The sequence below is a fragment of the Stegodyphus dumicola genome, chromosome 4 (genome assembly GCF_044657685.1).
Source record: "Stegodyphus dumicola isolate Sdum_Otavi_A_Nest chromosome 4, ASM4465768v1".
Lineage (NCBI taxonomy): Eukaryota > Metazoa > Arthropoda > Arachnida > Araneae > Eresidae > Stegodyphus > Stegodyphus dumicola.
In genome coordinates this window covers 107,269,444-107,291,620 of record NC_140771.1, presented here as the reverse complement: position 1 = coordinate 107,291,620, position 22,177 = coordinate 107,269,444, and the positions used below count along the sequence as shown (strand labels likewise).

At 30.7% G+C, this 22,177-nt stretch overlaps 1 protein-coding gene across 6 annotated transcripts in view; it reads right to left on the bottom strand.

Annotated features, from left to right (window-relative positions):
* clu (clustered mitochondria protein homolog) overlaps positions 1–22,177 on the bottom strand; it is a 152,105-nt gene that overhangs the window by 53,364 nt on the left and 76,564 nt on the right. For all 6 annotated transcript variants that reach the window (XM_035371249.2, XM_035371247.2, XM_035371246.2 and 3 more), the window contains 10 exons: positions 21,571–21,662; positions 18,830–18,870; positions 18,106–18,160; positions 16,276–16,354; positions 11,029–11,134; positions 9,120–9,198; positions 6,096–6,285; positions 4,589–4,651; positions 4,069–4,130; positions 3,862–3,939 (listed from right to left, as the gene is read on the bottom strand). In XM_035371249.2, coding sequence (XP_035227140.2) covers positions 3,862–3,939; positions 4,069–4,130; positions 4,589–4,651; positions 6,096–6,285; positions 9,120–9,198; positions 11,029–11,134; positions 16,276–16,354; positions 18,106–18,160; positions 18,830–18,870; positions 21,571–21,662 — 845 coding nt within the window. The remainder of the gene's footprint in view (positions 1–3,861; positions 3,940–4,068; positions 4,131–4,588; positions 4,652–6,095; positions 6,286–9,119; positions 9,199–11,028; positions 11,135–16,275; positions 16,355–18,105; positions 18,161–18,829; positions 18,871–21,570; positions 21,663–22,177) is intronic.

Sequence of the window (22,177 nt, the reverse complement as noted above, 5' to 3'; positions counted from 1 at the left end):
CATGTTTCCTCGTAAACCATTGTTATATAGGTCACGAATGATACCGTATCTCCAGGTGGTATCATAGGCTTTCTCTATATCAAAGAAAATGGAAACATAATGATTTTTTCTAACGAACGCTCTACGGATACCTGTTTCTAAGAGTTGGATATTATCGATAGTTGCTCTTCCTTTTCTAAAACCATTCTGATAAGGGGAGATACAATTATTTGTCTCTAAATAATAACCGGTCTGAAAAGGTCCCTTCAATAGAGCTTCGGCTTGAGCTTCTCTTTTCTGAGCTTTTGATTTTCTTTTTTGAACTCTCTGTTTCTTGTGTTTTTATTTCTCGACTTTCTATTATCTGTTTGGGAGGAGGTAGAAGAAAGACTTTTTCTTTGTCATTTGTTTTTGGTTCAGGTATCTTCTTCTGTGTGCTATGCGATGTTTGTGTACTTATTGACCGATATGATTTAGTGGCTTGTGCATAGGAGACATTTGCTTTTGACTGACCCGTACTAAAAAGTTTCTTAGCTTCAGGATAGGAGATTTTTCTTGTAGTCTTAATATGCTGTATTTCTTTCTCTTCTTTCCACTTAGGGCAGTTTCGTGAGTATGCTGAATGATTGCCATGACAGTTTGCACATTTTGGATCAGCTACACAATCCTGACTTTCGTGACCTCCTGCAGAACAGCGAGCACATGCCAGGTTTCCCCGGCATGCGGCCTTCGCATGGCCAAACCGTTGACACTTGAAGCAGCGCGGTGGGTTTGGCACGTAAGGTCTGATGGGGCAATTCAGGTAACCTGCCTTAATGGCTTTCGGTAGCTCTGGAGAGGAGAAAGACCGAATAAGATGTTTTGTGTTGACAAGTTGTCTGTCTCTACGGACTTTTATTCGGCGGACGCCACATACATTTCGTTCGGCAAGTTCTTTTGAAAGTTCATCCTCAGAGACTGATATCAAGTCTATTTCCGAAATGACACCTCTTGACGTGTTCAAAGACTTATGTGGGGATACAGTAATAGAACGTTTCCCCATTTTGGTCATTTTTAGGAGACAGGAAGATTGTGCATCAGATGTAGTCTCAATGAGCAGAGATCCTGAACGGAGCTTTTTTATGTGTTTTGGCTCGCCTGCTGAGGCCACAATATGCTTATGGATGAAGAATGGTGATAGATTTTCTAGCTCACCAGTGATAACTAAGAACTTTGGATATTTGTTTGTGCTAATTAAGGTCGAAGTACAAATTCTTTTAGCAGCTCCAGAATTTTTCGTATCCATATGGTTAGGAGAAGAAGTTAAAGTATTCATATTGAAAAGAGAGAAGGTTTCGGGCCTGACCGCCCCACCCACCATGGAGCCCAACAAGGGAACACAGATCTCTGTGTTAGGGCTAGCCGGGCCTATACGCAAACTGAAGCCCCACAGTCGGCTTTCCCAAAAGCGGAGACTTCCGAGAGCTTATCCCCTAGCCACTGACCAACAGGACTAGTGGCCAGCCGATTGACACTAGCGGGGACAGCTAAGTGCCTCCCGTTTTAAGTAGAAGCAGAGGCCAAAGCAGTGTGTTTGGGACAGTACCTTGCCCCTCAACTGCCAGGATCCTCCTTTCCCACCCTACGGGTCACCATGCACGGCAAACGCATAGGCGGTATTCTCATCATGGTGAAACAGAAACTAAGAGTAGTAGCTGCATCTCACAGTGAGCCCCAACCTCCAGTAGAGGAAACCACAAGGGAGAAAAATAGGAGAGAGAGCTAGACAAGAGGAGAGGAAAGAGAGGAGGAAAGGTCACTGGGGCCCCGGGAGTGTGATACCCGATCACCAAGACGGCAATCCCCTGAGGGTTCTTCACCTGCTGTGCTTTAGCTGGGCATGTTGGAACGGCCTTCACGCCTAGGGTGGCCCTACCAGGAGCTATGCTCCCGACGTACTTCGCCCGTTCCGCCCAGTGACACCCCCGCCACGTTGAGGCAGCATAGCAGGACTTTGGGGGGCCAATGAAGATGACAAACTGCATCTGATAAAATTATATCTAATGAATAAATTCATTTAAGGTTAGTTTGATATTTATTAATTGTGGATGAAAAATTAAACTACAATTCGAAATTCAAAACCCAAACATCCAACATCTGCAATGATCTTCTGGGCCTTCAAGCTAACGGCCAAAAGAAAAACAAATAATAGAAAATGAAAAAAAAATCACTCCTTGCTTTTACAAAAAATCAAGAATGGACACACAATATAAAGGGAGGCAATAATATCCATCAAAGGAAAGCAGGTGCGCCATAAATCCAATTTTTCTCTCAATTAATTACGATTCCTGCATGTCACTTGCAAACAGCAGCTTGGCTAGAGTCACATTGTAGCAAATAACATATTACATTGACTGATGTTGGCCAGAATTACACTTGAGTGTTTGTGGGGAAGAGACAGCACCTGTGCTGTGCACCTTTTACAGCACACTGCAAACCCTATGGGTCCTAATTTTTGCAGTCCAATACTTCCTGAATTCTAAAAATTCTGTTACCCAGTGCCTCTTTTAAATTCCAAATTATGCCATCCCTAATTTTTGTTGCTTCATGCTTCTCTAAATTTTGCGATTGCACCAGCCCTGCTGAGTGAAGCCTTCCTCTACTTGACATAGGCAATAAGCAAAGCCTAGATGTTACCACATCTACATGCCATCTTACTAGATTTAAACTGATGATCTAAAAACGCAGAATCGCTGAAGTCCAAGCAATTCCAGATTTTGGACTTTGTATTGTATTATCCTCTGCATTTTATGAAAAACACAGTAAGTTGACAACATATGTTAATATAATTATCATATCTCAAATTTGATTACACCATAGTGCAACTATTCAGCCTTATTTGAATTATTCATTCCAGAAGTGCACATACAGATTAAGAGTTTAAAAAGGAAAAAGTTACTAGCCCTGCTTTCCAAAAGTTCTCTTGTTCCTTATTTGAATGAAAGGCTATAATCAGAAGGGTGAAAAATTCGAAACCAAAATAAAATGCTTTTCTATTTGAACAAATTTTTCATTTACATTCATAAAATGCCACAATAATTAAAAATCCTTTTCAATTTACTTTAAGTGTTTCTTTATATCCTCAAACCATTTTACTATTTTTTAAATAATCCAAATATTTATTGTACCACTCTTGAATACTCCCGACTTTTAATTTGCAATTTCTAGTGATATGAAATTTGGCTACCCATTTCAAAGAGCACTTGGAAGAATTATCTGTAGTGTATATTACTGCAGATATAAAGGCATGAATATGAGTGAAGATGGCATTTAAATACGCAAAAACATTAGTTCAAAACTACATCCAGACTTTTTTTTTAACTGATTTACACAGCTGCTAACCATAAAATATGTAAAACTGGGAGGTCTGGGAGATTTTTGTACTGTGCTGTGGCACCTCAAAGGAGTTCCAAATTACCTTAAATTTGCTTTATAATAGTGCATGAATTAGATTATTCAACTGTTTATGATATTATTCTGATAAAGAATATATTAATACGTATATATATTCTAAATTTTATGTACTTTCGCTAATGGGATGAGGGAATGAAATTTGTATAATTTAAGATTCATTAATTCAATAAATTTCATTAATTACTGAAAAACACTTTACTTAGGCTAAAAATCGGAAGATTCTGTGATTTACTGGAAGACAATCCATAGTTGCACCAGGAGAGGTGCAACTATGGATTTATCATTGTTTCACTTTTGATTCTGCATTCATACCATAAACTCGGAACATTATTTCACTTTCAAAATCATCAATTTCTTATTAACTTATTGCCTATATTATATTACAGCTTTAAAATATCAGTGACAATAGTTCTAATAATAAAAACTTACAAAGCCTGGTATTTGTACAGTCAATAAGAAGTCAGCAGCATCTTTAGCAAGCTGTTTTTCTTTTGATAACTTCTCAGGCTAAAAAAGGAAAAGGACTTAAATGCAATGCGTACAATGAAATTCTGAAATTCTTCAAAGAAAGCATGGTTTGTGCACACATTAAGTTACATGGTGAACATATAGAATTAACTATATATTTGTACTCACATGCGTAGTTGGATGTCTGACACCAGGAGAAAATACATCAGGGTTGAATCGGATATCAAATTCTGAAAAAGGATGTTTAATAATGATAAACAAAATACAGAATACAAAAACATGAAAAATTATACCTTTGCAATGTTATATAGTTAATGTCCTATGATAAACTATATAAACATAAGCATCTATTGACACAACAGTACATTAGTCCAGTTTTTAAGCTAGATGCATGTGATACATTCTTAATGTGTTGAAGGAATTTTATTCTTTTTTAAAATGCTTTCCCATTTCGTATTCACATTTTTAATTGTGCTAGAATTCATTGCACTGCCATTCCTGTGTCTATACAAAAAGGATGCATTTCACTATTGTTGATTTCTAATCATTTATTTGCATAAGATATTTTAAAATTTCAGATCTTGATCAAAATTTAGAAACTAGCAATTCAATTACTCTGAATAAATTCAAATAGATACACTGAATTGCAGAATTTTCGTTATAACAAATATTGTTTTTAATTACTTACCAGTTTCTTTTAATGAGCCAACAGCTAAAGCAGCTTTTTTAATTACTTCTCTGGTACTATCAACTAAAAAAAAAAAAGAAAAGAAATGACTATACTTAATAATTGATTGTTTGACATTAATTGACAGCAGACTGCTAATTTAATGCTTTTAAATATAAATACAAAAAAGTAATGACTATTTCCTTATTCAAAACCTATATAATTCTTAAATTACATCAATGAATACAACTCAGTTTGGAATTTTGAAATAACTGAAAATAATTTTGATAAAGATTATAACTGCTAAAAAGTGACACACCAAAATGAAAGAACTGGCTCTTAACAAAAAGATAAACACTATACTGGATAAATTAAGAAAATTTTAATGTATTACAATATCACTTAAGTTCTTGTAGTTTAGTGCTCAATAATGCCCTCTTTGCAACTGAATAAGATAGGGGGTGGAAGGTGGCCTCAGATTTTACGAGCATTCAGTCAAAAGTTTTCATGCCAGATATGATCATCATGGGCCAAAATATACAAAGTGCAAAGAATTTTGTAAAAATTTATATTTTAATTCATAACAGTAGTACTCGAACTAAGCACTCAGAAATAGAAAATGTATCTACAAGTTGCACAAAAAAAAAAAAAAAATTATTTTAATACATTTGTTTACTAAAAATACATGAATGGTTTTTAATGTATTGGAATCTTCGCCTATACACAGCGAAATGACAAAAATAAAACTAATAAAACCAGCCTAAAGTTTTGGAGGCCTTTCATGGAAACATACAGCTGCGGTAAAAATGGACACTACAAATATGCAAAGGTATTCTGGAGGTAATTAATACCAGATTTCTTGGAGACAAACTTATAAATTTATATTTGGATACATAAAACTTTGCACAAAAAACTTAAACAGCCTACACTGAAAGAAATTTTTAACCCTTTAGATCATAAATGCTTCATTATTTCATAAATTATGATTTCATATTTTTAATTTTATAATTTCTACATGCCATCTTACTAGATTTAAACTGATGATCTAATATCCAGAAAAATCCCAAATTCGAGATCGCCGAAGTCCCGACAAGTTCGGATCTTGGACTTTATACCGTACTATGGTGGAAAAAAAGTCCAGAAGCATCCACTGTTGTCTATCATTTCATATACCCAATGACAAATATAATGCAGTACAGAAGCCATGTTTTCATGTATTCTCCACAGGCTCGATTGCACTAGTTTTTATTTTTGGCGTTTAATTGTGTTCCTTTGCATAAATCCTTTTCAATGTATTCTCTGACTGCTCCTCTTCCAATAATGCTATACACAGATTTGCCCATTTTTATAAGATGATAAATCTTTCACAAAGCACAGCTTAAATTTTTTTTTCCCTCTAAAAGAAAATTTCTTGTTAATTATGGGAATTTATTCAATGTTCTGCTCTAAAAAGCATTTAAAAAAAAAAAAGAAAGAAAGAAAAGAAAAGAAAGAAAGCAGTAATCTCACATATTACATTGATGGTTACCTTCAGACTTATCTTTATTCGTTATAGATTCTACAATTTTTTTATATTCATCAGTTTCTAAAGAATTTTTTTTCTCTTCAGAATTATGCAGGTTATCATCTGCTTGATTTTTTTCTGCAGTTTCTTTGTCCGAGTTGTTACATTTTAAAATACCAGTAGATAGTGCATCATTTTCTTCTTGCTCTGCTTGCTATAAATTAAAAACACAATAAATTCTGAGATCAAAATAAATAAATCTCTGCAAAACGCTATTAGTAAGAATTTTGGGGAAAACTAGTAACTTAATACAGTAGAAGCCCAGAAATCCGCAAAACTTGGGACCAGAGGTTGTGCAGATTTTAGAATTTTGCGGATTTCAGGACAGAAAAGATAAAGCATAATATTCAGACTTAAAGTGCAAAATAAATAAGGCATATTAGATACATTTAATTAAATTATTATATATATTATTGCAATAACTTATTATATGCATTAAATTATTATTATATATATAAATTGATTATATTATTTATTGTATTATATATACACAGCATCGAAGATGGCCGATTTCGCCTCATGCAAATATTTCCGGTTTCGGATTCCAGTGTTAGAATTACTGTTGCTGTAAAATTTCAACAGCTTTTCTTTATTTTTTTGTATATCATACTAAATCGTATCACAATTCCATACGATTCTGCTATAAAATGCACCTATGTCCATCTTTTGCAGAATTTGCACTTTTTGCATTACTGTAATGCAACGTGTTTACGTTTTTCAATGTTGCCAGCAGTAAAATCATGAGTGCGTTTTTTTATCTGTAATTGTATTAAAAAGGGCTGAAATTTAAAATATTCTTAATTTATCCACAAAATATGTGGATAAAAAAAGGCAGCACTAAATAATCTCATGAAATAACAAAGCTTAGAAAATACAACAACGTGAATCGTGAACTTGAAAAAAGAGTTGAGTGAATCGTCTGCTTTCTTACCTCGATGCAGAGATTAGAGGAGAAAAAACTTTTATCATGATGTCAATAATTGGGTATTTCCATTATGACTCATTATTATTTGGTAATTATACTGTCATTATTTGGTAAGTATTTTTTCTTCGATGTTTCGTACTCAAAGTTGCGGTTTCCGGAACCTATAAATTGAATGTTTATATTTTGAAGAGGCAATGTGAATTTCAGAAGTTGGCGGATTTCAGATCAGCGGATTTTCGGTATTTGACCGTAGTACAATACAGAAATTTGACCTTCCAGTCAATGCACAAACTGGAACTGCAAACACAGCCAATATATCTAGATATTTATAATTTTGTATTACCCTTAAAATTTATACATTTAAATTGATAAATTAAACTTTGTTACATGCACATATATGTTAAACATAAAAGAAAGTTACATTTTAAAACCTGAATAAAAACGTTAATTTCTAAAAAGGAATAGTTTCCATAACTAAAGCTATTAAATGCCAAACTCATATGAAGAAAAACCTTAAAATAGAATGGCCGAATTCATACTGCAGCTTACAATATTCTCATAATAAATCTTAAAATGCTTTTACTTTAAAACCATAAAACAAATAAATTTCATTGAATAGACTGCTTTTAAACACATTTTGGAATTGCATTAAATACATTCATATAACGATCAGTCAAACTGATTTGTATTTCTAATCAATGTCAAATTTAAATTTTTTGAATATTTTGTTTTTTTATCAACATTTTATTATAATACTTTGTTATATTCTGCCATTGCCCCCCCTTTTTTTTACATACCATAGCTTGACAACTGCTGGCCTATGAGAAAGAAATTCAAAATCAATCATTTGCACAACTATAACACCACAGAAGTCTAGCCAAATTTCACACTAATTAAAAATATTCCATATTTATGAAAAATAAGTCACTCAAATAGCTCATGTTAATATTGTCTTTCATACAATTTTTTCTGCTAATGATATACCTAGAAGAATTTCTTTCCAAATTTTTACTCGAGAGATTTTATAAAACACTAAAAACTTAATGCTTCTCTTTCTAAAAAGCGCATCTTTCTGAATTAGTATTGTAAAAAAAATGTACAACTGAAAAGCTCAAAGGGCATCAATTTTAGGATTTTCATTTGATTCAAGATCATATATCTGCTAGAATGATTAATTATTTCTCTGTCTCTTAGTCCACTGCTCTTGTGTCATTTATTCTAGTATCCATTTATTCATTCGATCATTAGACATTCAAGATTAAAATAATGTGCTCTCAAATTCTGAGCTATCAGTGAGCTTATGAATTATAAAGTAGATAAAACTAAACATTCATATAATTATTAAATTAAATTCTTCGAAGATTTTTTAAAATATGAAATCAAATTTTCTGCAAAATTCATCTATAAGAAACAGATCATAAATATCTTTCTGAAGACCGTCTGCTCTCATATTTTCTGATATATATTTAAATAGATGCATAGTGCTTTTCCATTTTCTTCATTAACTGGGAACAGTTTCAAAAAAAGGAATGGCAGATTTTTCACTCAATTAAAACTATCCAAAAAAGTTTAATTCAAGGGGAAAATGATACATCTAAAGAAACACATACTGATTATTACTAAGAATGTACAGAGAGATAATATTTTGATATTATCTCCCTTTCATGAAGATCTCAAAATAATTAAATACATCAAAAGAATTAGGGAAACAATAGTTCCATTATAACTTGCACACATAAATACAGGAATTATTTGTAAATTTATTACTATTATGGATATGCCACTGTTATATGAATGACCAATTTCAGATGCAATAAAAATTTGCTGATAAAAACAAACATTTGTTTTTATTTTTATATAAATGTTGGAATGTATAAAAATACACAAATCAAAGAATGAATATTTTTAGTTACACTCAAAATGTTGTAAACACAGTTTAAAATTCTTAAGCACATATATGCAGCAAAAAAGATAAAATATTTCAAAATATGAAACAATTATCTCGCATATATGGGTTTCAATTCCATTCTCCAAAACATACAGAAAACTTTTAGATATATTACCTTGTCCTTTATGTAGTTCTTTAAACCAATTTGTTGTAAATGAAAAGCAGCTAATTTTATGAACATCATGTATCGAGCACTACAAAATAAAATGAATAAAAATTACTTAATTGGAGAGAACTTTTTTTAATTACTATACAATTTAAATAAATTTGTAAAAATAAATTAACAAATCAGGAACACATAAAATTTATAAACAATACATACTTATAAGATAATTTTAAAATTATTTCTTTAGTAGTTATTTAATGCAATTTATATCAAAAGAAATCCCCCTCTATTTGAAACAGAACCCGAGTTCTGCAATCAGTACTTATAAAAAAACTCAGGAAAGAACATGTATTAATGATACCAAGAACTGAGGGGTTTGGGGGGTTTTATTTTTTATTCTTATTATTTATATACTTCAGTGATAATGAATCATTAATTGGGACATTCCCTCAGGACACAGGGGAGACGAAATGAATCTCCTAATCCCCCTCAAAAAAAGTAACCCCTAATGTCAGAATTTTTTGGTACCATTTTATATTTTGATTCTGTCTGAGCATTAAGAGTTTTTCTTTAAATTTCAGTGTTTCCCAAAATGTCATAAACAAGCTGTATTTTCTTGGTTATAATTCTAAAATGACTATTTCACTGTGTACATGGACTTATTTTTTTCCAACAGACATCCAACCTGAAATCAGATTTATCAGGATCAGGCAGAAATTTTTATGTGTAACAAATGAAAAAGTCATCCTTCGGTATGAAATTTTACATCCTGTAATACTTCAAAGGAAGAAAAGATGCCATATACATTAAAATTAGCATTTAATAATCTTTTTGCTTTAAATGGAATAAAAATACATTAAAAAGTATGCTTACCTTGAGAAAAAATTTTCGAAAGCAATACTCAAATTATTCTGAACTTTAAATTGACAAAATACATTAATATTCTTTAAAATTAATAAAATATACAACAAAGACTATTCACAAGAAGTAACAAAATTTTGAAATGCAAAGTCTTACATTGATGATGAAGAAAAATGTTTGCTGCAACAAGCATTTTGTCACTAATTGACTCATTATCATTATTTAGCATTTTTTTCCTCCGACAAATAATGATTTTTCGCCTAATAAACCGGAATCAAGGCTTTCTGAATAAAAAGGAAAGTATGTGGAATCAAAAGCAATATAAAGTGTAACAGAATTGACAAAAGCTCTAAAACAGCTCACACGGACAAAAAAAAAAAAAAAAAAAAAAAAAAAAAAAAAAAATACTTGCAGAGACGTTAGAAATGCGAACACATTTATATCATATGGAATGTTAAACAGACGAGCACTGTTTGTTTACATTACGCTTTCCCTCCTCTCCCATAACAGCTGATGAGAAAATATCAAAGTCAGGTAATGTGAGCAAACTTAAGGTTAGGATCCTAAAACTAGGTTCAGTTCAAAAGTAATGGACATGGGGCACGATCTGTTGGTCTTTCAAAACTGTTTCAGAATAAAATGAACATATGCATCAGCCACCTACCAAGCTCATTCACCAACAATGCATAGGTGGCATGCCTGGCTATGAGAGAGGTTCATAGGTAATGCATTTATGGGACACCTGTCCCAAAAGGGTTGATAGTAATATCATTATAAATTACAATACAGCACTTAAAATATAAAAAATTATACTACATTTATATTAAAAATATAACAGACTTCTTGCATATTTCTGAAATATAATAATTCTTAAATTAATCACTTTAAATGCATAACTACGGAAAGTTCCTAACCACAGTTTACAATAACTTAATTACTTCTGAAGGATAAACACGGGATCTATACATCATGAAACAATCCATAAGCAAGTAAAATATTGAATAAAATGAAAAATTTTGCAAAATTTCAAAACAAAAATACTAAAATTAATTCTTACTCAACAAATGCATCAATTAATTCCTGTCTCAAACAGCACAGCTTGTGTTTATGCTCCCGCGGAAAACCTAATGCCTGAGCTTCTTTTGAAAGTTCTTCACCTTCAACTGCAAGAAATAGGAAAGAAAAATTTAGAGAAAACTAACAAAAAATAAACTAATTAATAAAAATAAATAAATAAACGTATAATCTAAGAATTCTAAAATACCAAATTTACTCAAAACAAAATAGTTACAGTACAACCCTGAGTATACGAGGTATGGTACATTCCAACATATAACGTGCACCTATAATTTCAAACTACATTATTTAATTTTTAAGTATATTCACCACATAGCAAGTACCCGTTCTTTACAAAGAGGCCTGAAAGATACATATGCGATGCTCGTATCTTTTGAAGTCATTCATCCAAAGATTTTTCCCAGGCTTTTCAACAATGATATGCCGAACTGACAAGAGAGCAGGGGAACAACATGTGTGGAGAGAATGCTCGAGGCATTTAATAACTCTGCAAAAAGAGTGCAGAAGGTACGGTTCAATGCAGGTATGCACAAGGATGCCATTACAGAATTTCCAGAAAAAGGGACATGATTTGGGATAAGGATGAGCTTCCAAACTAAATGAATTTGCAGAATTAAAAGTCCAGCATTTTCTCTTTCTGTAGTCATTTGAAGCCCTGATTTTAAAGTGATCATCAAAGTCTTTAATAAACTGCAATTTCTTTAGTTAAAATACAGTTGATTTAGTGTTCCATGGCTTCTGCCAAATGAAACAAACACGATGCTGGTTTCAAATGCAAAGCCATTCAGCTTGCAAAAGAAAACAGAAATTATGCCGCAGTAAAGATGTTTGGCATTCGTGAAAGCTCCATAGGTGAATGGAAGAAAAAAGAAATCACAATTAATTAATATGGCAAAAAACGTATGTGCTTTGCGTAAAGAAGTAATGAAATGGCCTTTCCTAGAAGACAGTGTTGCGCACTAGGTCCTAGAAGCACCAGAATGGAATAAGTGTAACAAGAAAGAATATATGTTTATTTGCCTAAAAGTGGACAAAAAAGAATGCAAATGAAAATGAAAACTTTAAATGAACTTTGTGTTAGTGCAGTCAATTTATGGCACAGAATAATTTAATTCAAGAAAAAACAAAAGTTTTGCAAAGGCTTCCGAAAGATTTGGATAAGAAATTCACGAGTTCCATTAGTATATTATTGACCTATGAAAGCAAAAAAATTATTTACCGTCACATATTTGAAATAGGCATGAAACTCCAGTAATGTTTGACATGACAGGAAATAATACTGATGTGAAAGGAACAAACATGGTTCACATAAAAACAGCAGGCCACAAAAAATCTCGCCTTACTGTTACTTCCTGCTTAGCGGATGGTACAAAATTAAAATGCATAAATACTTTTAAAAGAAGTGCCAAAATAGAATTACCTAAAAGGTGTTTTCATTCATGTTCACAAGAAAGAACGGATGGATGAAAACTGTGTGAAATTATGGATAAGAAATGTTTCGCGAACGAGTCCTGTTGCCTTTAAAGAATCTTGAAAAGTCTTAATATAGAACATATTCAGATCCCATTAAACAAATAATATGAAGAAATTGTTGAAAGAGTGTAATACAGACATGTTAATTATTCCAAGTGGATTAACACCATTAGTTCAGCCTTTAGATGTGTATATCAATGAAACATTCAAAGAAAATTTAAAATGACAGTGGAATATGTGGATGTTATAAGGTGAAAAAACATTTACAAAAGGAGACTAATTGCATCATGCCAGTCCAGAAATAGGGTGTAAATAGATAATATAAGCAAGGGAATGAAATTAAACCTGACACAATTCAAAAGTTATTTTAAATAATATAGTATATCTGACAATCTAGATGGAATAGATGATAATTACTTATTTATGGACTGGAATAACAATGATGGTGTAGAACAGAATTCATTGGTAGGCCTGAAGATATAACGAAAGACGAATATGATAAAATTTTCATGTTATCCAATAATGAAAATGTTTAAGTTCATAAAGTACGTTATTTCTTTTAAATAAACAGAATTCTGGTACATGTAAAAATCTAATTTTTGTATGCTCATTTTTTCTTCATTTTAAATGCATCCTTTTATATTTGATGTACAATGCACACACATAAATTTCTATTTTTTTTGTAGTGTGTTATATGCAGAAATACAGAGGCTGTTCACAAATTTTTTAAACGATTTTGGTAAGCGGTAATAAAAAATCGTTTGCTACAAAAGAAGTAGTTGCAATTGTACTATGTTTTTAAAAGTCAAAATTATTGTTTGTTGCTTGAAAGTTTTGTTTTTATTCAAAATGGCGAATTTAACAAAGCAGTGGTTCGAAGGCTACATTTACGCTCTTTCCGAAGAGAATTATGCATAATCCGTTATCCAAAAACGATGTAAGAGTCATGGTTTTGTGATATCTAAAGCGTCGATAGGTAATATCATCAACAAGAAAGGAAATAAACGTCAAATTGGAGCCTCAAGTGGGACAAAAATTCCAAACAAGTATCCAAGGAAAAAACGGACGTCTTCGACTATTGCAAAGGTACGTTGTTTAATGTTAAAAGAAAATCCCCCTAGTCAAAGGACAGTTGCAAAATCATTAAAACACTCGGTGTCCACTGTAAAAAAATTATAAACGCTGATTTAAAACTTAAGAAAGTTGAAAAAACGCAATGTGCATCGTCTTCTTCCAAAGCATATCGCTCAATGCAGGACACGCTGCAGAATTCTATATGAGAAACACTTATCCAAAGAAAAATGGAAAACAATTGTCACAATAGATGAAGCATGGGTGTATTTAAATGATTGTAACAAAAAAAGAGCCATTTATTATCATAAAAGGGGAGGGAAAAAAATTAAGTACATGGTTCAAAGAATCGAAAGAAAGTTTTTCTAAGGGATTCATGATTGTTGCTGGTTTTTCTTATAATGGCAAGTTAAAAATAAAGAGAGTGCAAAAAAATGTCAAGTTTAACTCCAAACACTGTCAGGAACATATTTTATCGCCAATTTTTCTGAATGAAATACCATCGCTTTACCCACAGTGCCATTAATCTGTGAGACTCCATCAGGACAAAGCTAGCAGTCACACATCAAAATCCACTGTAAATTTCCTAAAAGAAATGCAACAAAAAACTGGTATCAAGGCCATACCCTTCACTGATATCCCTACTAAATCTCCCGATGTGTCACCTATGGATTTTTGTGCTTTTGGACTTTTAAAAACTGCATTATCCAAACGTTGTCCCAAACCCTAACAGGACTTTGGAAAGCTGTTCGTGAGGAACGGGATAGAATATCTCTTCTGCCACTTCAAAAGGCATTATTATCCTGGAAATTGTGGTGTGGAAAGACAGTTCAGAATACGGGATGTCAATTAGAATATTTAAAACACAAGAATTTTGTGTAAGTTAGTTTTGTGAATACAATATACATCGTCTAAAAAATGTCTGAAAAGCCTCTGTATATAGTAAATGAGATAGCAGCCATCTCAGATAATCAAAAACTTGGCTGATAAAGACTTAATTTTAAGAAATCATGTTAGTTTTTCCAGGTTTTTTTTTTTTTTTTTTTTTTTTTTTTTTTTTGACAGCATTTCCTGAAATTAATTATTTGAAATTATAAAAATATCGCAAAATTACTCCTACTAACATTTTAACAAATTATTAATAAACAAATTTTGCTTTCTTAAATCAAACAAATAATCCAGACAAGATTTTATTCATAATGAAAATACTCATGAAAGAAATGGAATAAACAAACTACATCAAAATTTACACAAACTGTAAAACTTCATTAAATTTCTTACATGGACTTCTATGACATTATTTTGAAAAAGTTTGCTACCTTTTTTTACAATAGTTCTATACCTGTCAACATAATCGTGCCATCATGTTAACTATATCCATTACCAAAGCTTACAATAGAAGACTATTAAATGTGCGATCACCAATAAGAAAAGAAAAAGATCAATCACTGATAAAACGAATCTACAAATTTTACCGATTTTTCATTTCATCTTTAAATGTTAGTAAACAATCTTAACAATTTCTTCAAATTAAATTCCAGCTCAATTAACAGAGACCCACTTAATTGAAATTATATTGTATCAGCCTTAACTGCTGCTCACATTAATGTGATTAATACACAGTCAAGTTAATCATTCTATATGGATTTCTTAACAGCAATTTATAATCACACATTTTATATCATGAATGGCATGAATAAAATAAGCTTTAAATATTGCTAATGTGATTGTCCATCATTCCCCCAATTAAAAATCATTGTTTCAAAATCTCTTATCTCGCAAAATTTCCTTCAAAAGCACTAAAGGGAATACTATTAAGGTCACCCTGGAAAGCTTTTCAAAACTTATTCCACATCTTTTATTTCCTCCAAATTTTATACCCTGCCCTTTTGAAGCCTCACTTTAAGAAAGATCCATCTGTATCTAATAAGCATAAAATGTGCTTGGCCTAAACCAATAATTACAAGTGATTTTGCACATAAAAAGAAATACAGACGCTGTCTTCATAAAAGTTCTTTGCTTATTCTTCAGCACCTACCCAAACTCTCAGAAATTGATGATTAAAGTACTCAAATAATAGTGGCATTCTATGATCTTTAGGATGATGAACTTGCCTCAGAATGCATCTTCTATACTAATGAAGTAAATTCATGTTCATTAATTTGGGCTTTTCTATAAGCTTTTCAACTTTGTTTCATAGTATTACCTTTCATGTACTCTGCCCCAGGAAGATCCCAATTCTTTACTGGAAAACTACCATATACTGCCACGCATAAACAGTAGTTAATAAAATCAAAGATATTTTTTCCTTAAATTCCCCAAATTAAATCCGTGTCAATGGGACTAAATATTTAAGTGTATTACAGATTTTAATTAAGTTTACTTACAAATCTGTAACCAAGTGATTTTGATGATATATTTATACAAAATTATATAATTCAAACCTTCTTCTAGACATATACAAATAAGTCAAACTTGTTCATGATTGTTTATTTATTACACTTTCTATGTATGGTGGAAAATTATAAATTTTCAAAATTTCCTCATGAAAATATTTTTACCATAGCTTTATCATGCAGATATGTTTACAAACTGGTTTTTTACATGAATATTTTTTATTAGAAGTCAAATATGCTAATTATAATTTTTTGCATTTCATTTATATGGAAGGAAAACTACTTACGAATTAAGAAATTTACATCAGGAGGAAATGTTCGAAGAAGATCGAGAATATAGTGTCTACCATCATTTCCAACGATTCCCTGAAATTAACACATAACACATAATGCAACACAACACAAAATTTAATCTTTCTAGACAGTAATCTATAATCTACAATAAGATGCTCATGCCTAAAAATTTTTCAGAATTACTCTTTTATTACAATATTATTTCAGAATTACTCTTTTATTCTTATATAGCAAGATAACTAACTATATGTAATGAAAGATAACTATCAATGAGAGAGCTTTTATTTTATTGAAATACCATACAAAACAAAAAATACACATTTTCAATATATGAATTTCTAAATAAAATTTATTTTCTTAGGAGACTGATTTTTTATTCAAAATACGTTTTTACTCCATACATAATAACTGGAAAAGCATTCACTCAACAAGATATGTGTTTATGCAAACATATTAAAAGCTAAAAAATTCTCTGTGATAAATACATTTATCACTTTAGTTTAAACATAGTGAACATCCTCATGACAATTACTTCCTTAAGACAATCATTCCTATAAATGATCAGATTTTTCAAGACCATTTCTGCAAAAGACAAAAATCATGTGGAATTTCAGATGATTGTCTTAGACAGGATTCACTGTATACGTAATGCTACAGTCTAAAAGGAATTATAATTTAATATTACACAAAATTCAAGTTTAGACTGATGTTGAATTTAAAATAGACTATATACATTTTGAAAGATGATCCAATATAGTTCCCTTTCCTTTAAGGATTAAAAAACTTACAATCAATTAAGCAACATATGAAAAAATTCTATAAGCCATTTTTTCCTCCAAGCCAATTAAAATAAAAAAGGTATGCTGAAATGAACTTTCAAGAAGCATTGAAGATTTTTCTTTGCTGTAATTACTTTAAAAATCCTTAATGATAGGATCCAAGAAACAGAATCCAAATCTTTTTATAAGAAATATAGTACTTCATTCACAGTTTGTACCCAGAATATTATAATTTCAGCTTTTAATCATAATACATAAGCACTTGGTAAAATAAACAAAAATAATAAAAAATAAAATGTTAAATTCAAATTTAGCATCTATAAAATTTATACGCATTTAATACTTATGGCACAGGAAAAGTGCCATAGACACGATCTCCTTGGATAAAAGTGCAAGAATTATTATTCTTGCATCTACAACATAATACTATGCAAATACTTATGCTAATTTTTTATTATTGTGAATTTGAATTTTGTATTATTGTGAATTTGTCTGCATGATTTGCCTGACATTTCATGTTTTAGTTTTTAATTTTTTTAAAACATATGCAGCATATAAATAGGCCAGTGAAAATTCATGATGTCTTCAGAGATTAGCTGATGCTCAATCTACTGACAATTGACAATCAAATCAATTACCAAATGTGGTGATTTTTGAGTTTTGGAACCTCAATGACAACTATCGGTTGAACTATCGAAGACAATGAACAGGTAAGAAATTTCTTGAATTCCTTTGCTACCATTATTTAATGTTTCTAAACTTAGATAATAATGTGAAGAATGCTTCAATAGTTGATTTAACACTATGTATAAAAAAAAAACTATGTATAAAGATTCATTGTGAAACATGTATATTTTTTTTTCTTTCAAATTAAATATCATTCTAGATGTATGTAATATAATTTTAACAGTATTTGCAAAACATTTTTAATTATTTTTTTTTTAGCTACAGAATTTTCTGAAAACTAAAACAACAAAAATTTTACATTGCTTATCAGCAATCAATTTGGATGCAAAGCTATTTTTACTTTTTCATAAAACATACTTTGCATTCAACTGAAGAGCACAGTTCAACTTCTTCATCTTTTTCATTCAGCACTCTGAAATACATTTTAAAAATTCATAAAAAATTTTTAAAGACAAATTTTTCAAATATATAAAACTAAATTATAATTCAAAACATAGCTGCTTCCATCAAACATTTAAACAAATTTATAAGCCTTAAAAAATTACTTCAGTTTAAAACACAATCTTATAAAACTAACATAAATAAAATAAAATTGTGAATAATGTGAATTCATATAATTTGAAAATAAAAGTTAACTAGACAGATATTCAAATACAATAATATAAATATAATTTCTTAATCATAAAAGAACAGACTTTTCACACTAAAGAAGATAAAAGCCTACATTATAGCATTTAAAACTGGGAAATAAATCAGTAACAATTTTATAATATGCAATATTTAATAATCATCTTAATTTAAATTACAATCAACAAGTTCAAAGCAAAGCTTTTAAAAATTAAAAACTACAGAAAACTTCTATAAATAGTAATCTTCAGTATGTAAATATTAGTATAATTATGTTATTTAACAATATTTTAATGATATGAAATATCTTAAGTCATTCACAGTTAATATACAGATATAAATTCAGCTTTTAATTATATTAAGTTAGCATTTAACAAAGTATATAAATAAAAGTAATAAAAAATAGTAAAATTTAATAGCTATAAAATTTATATGAATACATAAATATACTTACGAATGAGGAAGAATTTTTAAAGATTGACCAGCTTTATTGAGCTAGAAAGGAAAATATAATTTCAAACAAAAATCATAAACAGGATAATTTTCTTCAAAAAATATTTAAAACCATTTAAAATTTCTTATGGGGAAAGTAAAAGCAAATGAATTAAATTATACATTCCAGTATAGGTGCAGACTCAGCTTTTGCTGCCATCTCGGTGGCACCAATATTAAATTTAGTAAGAGCAGTAGTTGCACAACTGTTCACATGTCTTAGAAGCTGGTGGCTCCGAGGTTAATAAGTAAACTAGTTTTTGGTGTTGTTTGTCACACCACTACACATACATGAGTGGCAGCCTACTACTGTCTCTTTCTCATACAAGCAACGAACAATGTCACAGCAATATTAACCAGATGCCATCTCATAACCCAATGGCAAACAAATGCCAACAGATTATGGCACTACCACATCAACAATGGCTTTGCTCACATTTCAATATGCTGTCTGGCAAATATCATACCTATTAAAGCAAGGCATTACAACAGGATCTGCGATGCTTTGCTTAAGAGACACGGATATCTCAATGCTTGAAGCATACTTTGTTTCACTGTTCAACACATTATGTCATGAAGGATGCAGAAAGCTTTACATTAGCAGAGCAGCAAAGGTCATCACTGTCTTGTGCTGCCAGACAAACAAGGTTGCGTGGTGCCTTATAAATTTATTTAAATTAAAAAATAATGTTGTATATCTTCTGCATTTAACATTTTCTCAATTTAAAAATTCAATTATAAAAAATACACATATAAATCACACAACTGCTACCAAGTGTTGCATTCAACTACATTTCTTATACATACGCACAAGATTAAATATACAGTACAAAGTCCGAAATCCGGACATCCAATATCTGGAATGATCTAAAATCTGGACCTCAAAACCACCAACAATGTTTTTTCGTAGGCTTTACCCATGCGCATTTGATTACCACCTCCACACATTATAAAACATTTGGAGAGTTCCGATCCTTAATTTCACTTCGACACTAAATAAAATACCTTGTTATTGAATAAACAATCGTTTTAGCATAAATCTGTATGATCAGTAATTTGGCTCCGTTGCTGCGTGTCTGCTTGGCACACATCTCAAACCGAAACATTCCACACAAATACATCGTTGATCTGACAACAACATGGAGAATCATTATTTATTATACTTTCATCACCGCATGTTTATCAATACATGGCAACTCGAGTAATGACTCATGTAGTGATGCCTAAACAATATTTTTATGTTAGTAATTGAATAATAAATGAGTATGGTAATCCTTTATATGTTGATATTACACTTGGCAATGATTACAGGTTTATGTTAAATGCGATAAAAAAATGTTGACAAGGAAAAATTTACCAAAAATTTCTTTCCAGATGCTTAAAATAGATTTTGTTGATAATACTCATAGACCCAAAGATTACATTTAGGGCTATTTGAATTAAGAATAACTGATTTGTTATTCACATAAACCCAGAACTAGCCCTAGGGCTTGTATGGGTGCAATGAGTTGCAGAATTTAGGACCCACAGACTTGTCTTACTGCAAGATATCTAGCGCCGGCCCTCAATAAGGCTGAATTATATGTGGGAATTTATTTACTCAGAACTCTAATAAGCCTTAAGCATGTGCAAGGAATAGATATAAGTACAATACATAACTAAACTAATACAATTGGAGCCTAATTGCCTCAATGCGCTATAGAAGCAAGATAAAATTTAATGGAACAACTTGTCGTTAGTTGCCAAGCTCATGATGCATAGCCAAATACGTATAGTGAAGGGTAGCTAAATTTGATGATGATAGCCGCTAATTTTAAAGGTTTTCGGATATCGCAAAACAAAGCTGAAATTTTTCCAATTAACGGATTTTGTAAGGATATGTGGAGAAGCGGTAATAAATGAAAATTATATAAAAGAAGTTTTTCATTGTGATGACAATGCTTCTAAATCATTAATCAATTAATGAATGGCGAAATCTGTAGCATGGTTCTAAACCCAGAAAATACCACTACTGATAGTGAAGGAAGTAACAGAGAAGTTACTGAAAACAAGAAAATTTTGACTGACAAGTTAGTCGGAATTCTCGAAACAGCAGTTACAGAACTTAAACAATGTAACTAAACAAGAGATTATGTCTCTCTACAGAATTAAAGAGAAAGTATTAGCTCAAAAATGGAAGCAACTTAAACATTTTACATTGAAAGAAATGTTTAATAAGGATGTTGTTGAAACAAATATTAAGTTTTTTTTATATTTTCATACCCTTTAGATCATAAATACTTCATTATTTTATAAATCATGATTTAATATTTATAATTTTATATTTCCTACATGCCATCTTACTAGATTTAAAGTGGTGATCTAATATCCGGAAAAATCTAAATCTGGAATCGATGAAGTTCCATGAGTCCGGATTTCGGACTTTGTACTGTATTGTCTTTTCCTCAGAAAATCCGTAGACAAACATATAGCAATATCGCATCTAAACAAAAGATTCGATTTTTATTGCTGTCTGGCCTTAACTTAAAATACATACCTAATTTCCTTACTTTTAATTATTACTTGAATAGTACAGTTATTTAAGCAGAGTATGATAATTAGTTTAATATGCAAAAATAATAGATATGGAAAACAAATGCAATTCTTAGGGATATTTTAAATACACACTTCAGGTTGAAAAAATAACAAAATAACTTTACGTACCATTTCAAGATATTTAGGATGGCTAAGAACTGTTTTTCCAAAATCTACAGATCCATAAACAACCGAATGTTCTTGTTCCCTTTCTAAAATACCTAAATAATATCAAACAAATAAAATAAATCCTTTTTAACAACCTTTAAATGATTCATAGTCACTAAATTTATTTTCTTTTATATTTCCAAAATTATTTACATTAAATTAATGAAATATTAAACTTAATAAAAGATGCCTGTAAACCTATATACAACAGAAGTTCTTACTTTATTTAACTCAGTGAAAGCATTTAAATTCATTGTAATATGTCTTTAGTAGACAATTTTTAGGAATCAATATTACAAAATAAGGGCAAACTGAATTATCTCATTTCTTAAAATAAATCAAATAGAATGCTAAGCTCAAATGCTCAAATACACATACAGTTCTTAAGAAAATTATATATATATATATAATAAATATTTTTTTCATCTCCACATTTCATTAAAAAATAGCAGGAAACAAATGGCTATGTTTAATGTCACATCAAGTTTAAAATAAATTTATAGCAATCTAATACTCCATCAATTTGAAATTTAACATTTAGGAAGATGGTACAGCTTGGATGCAAAAT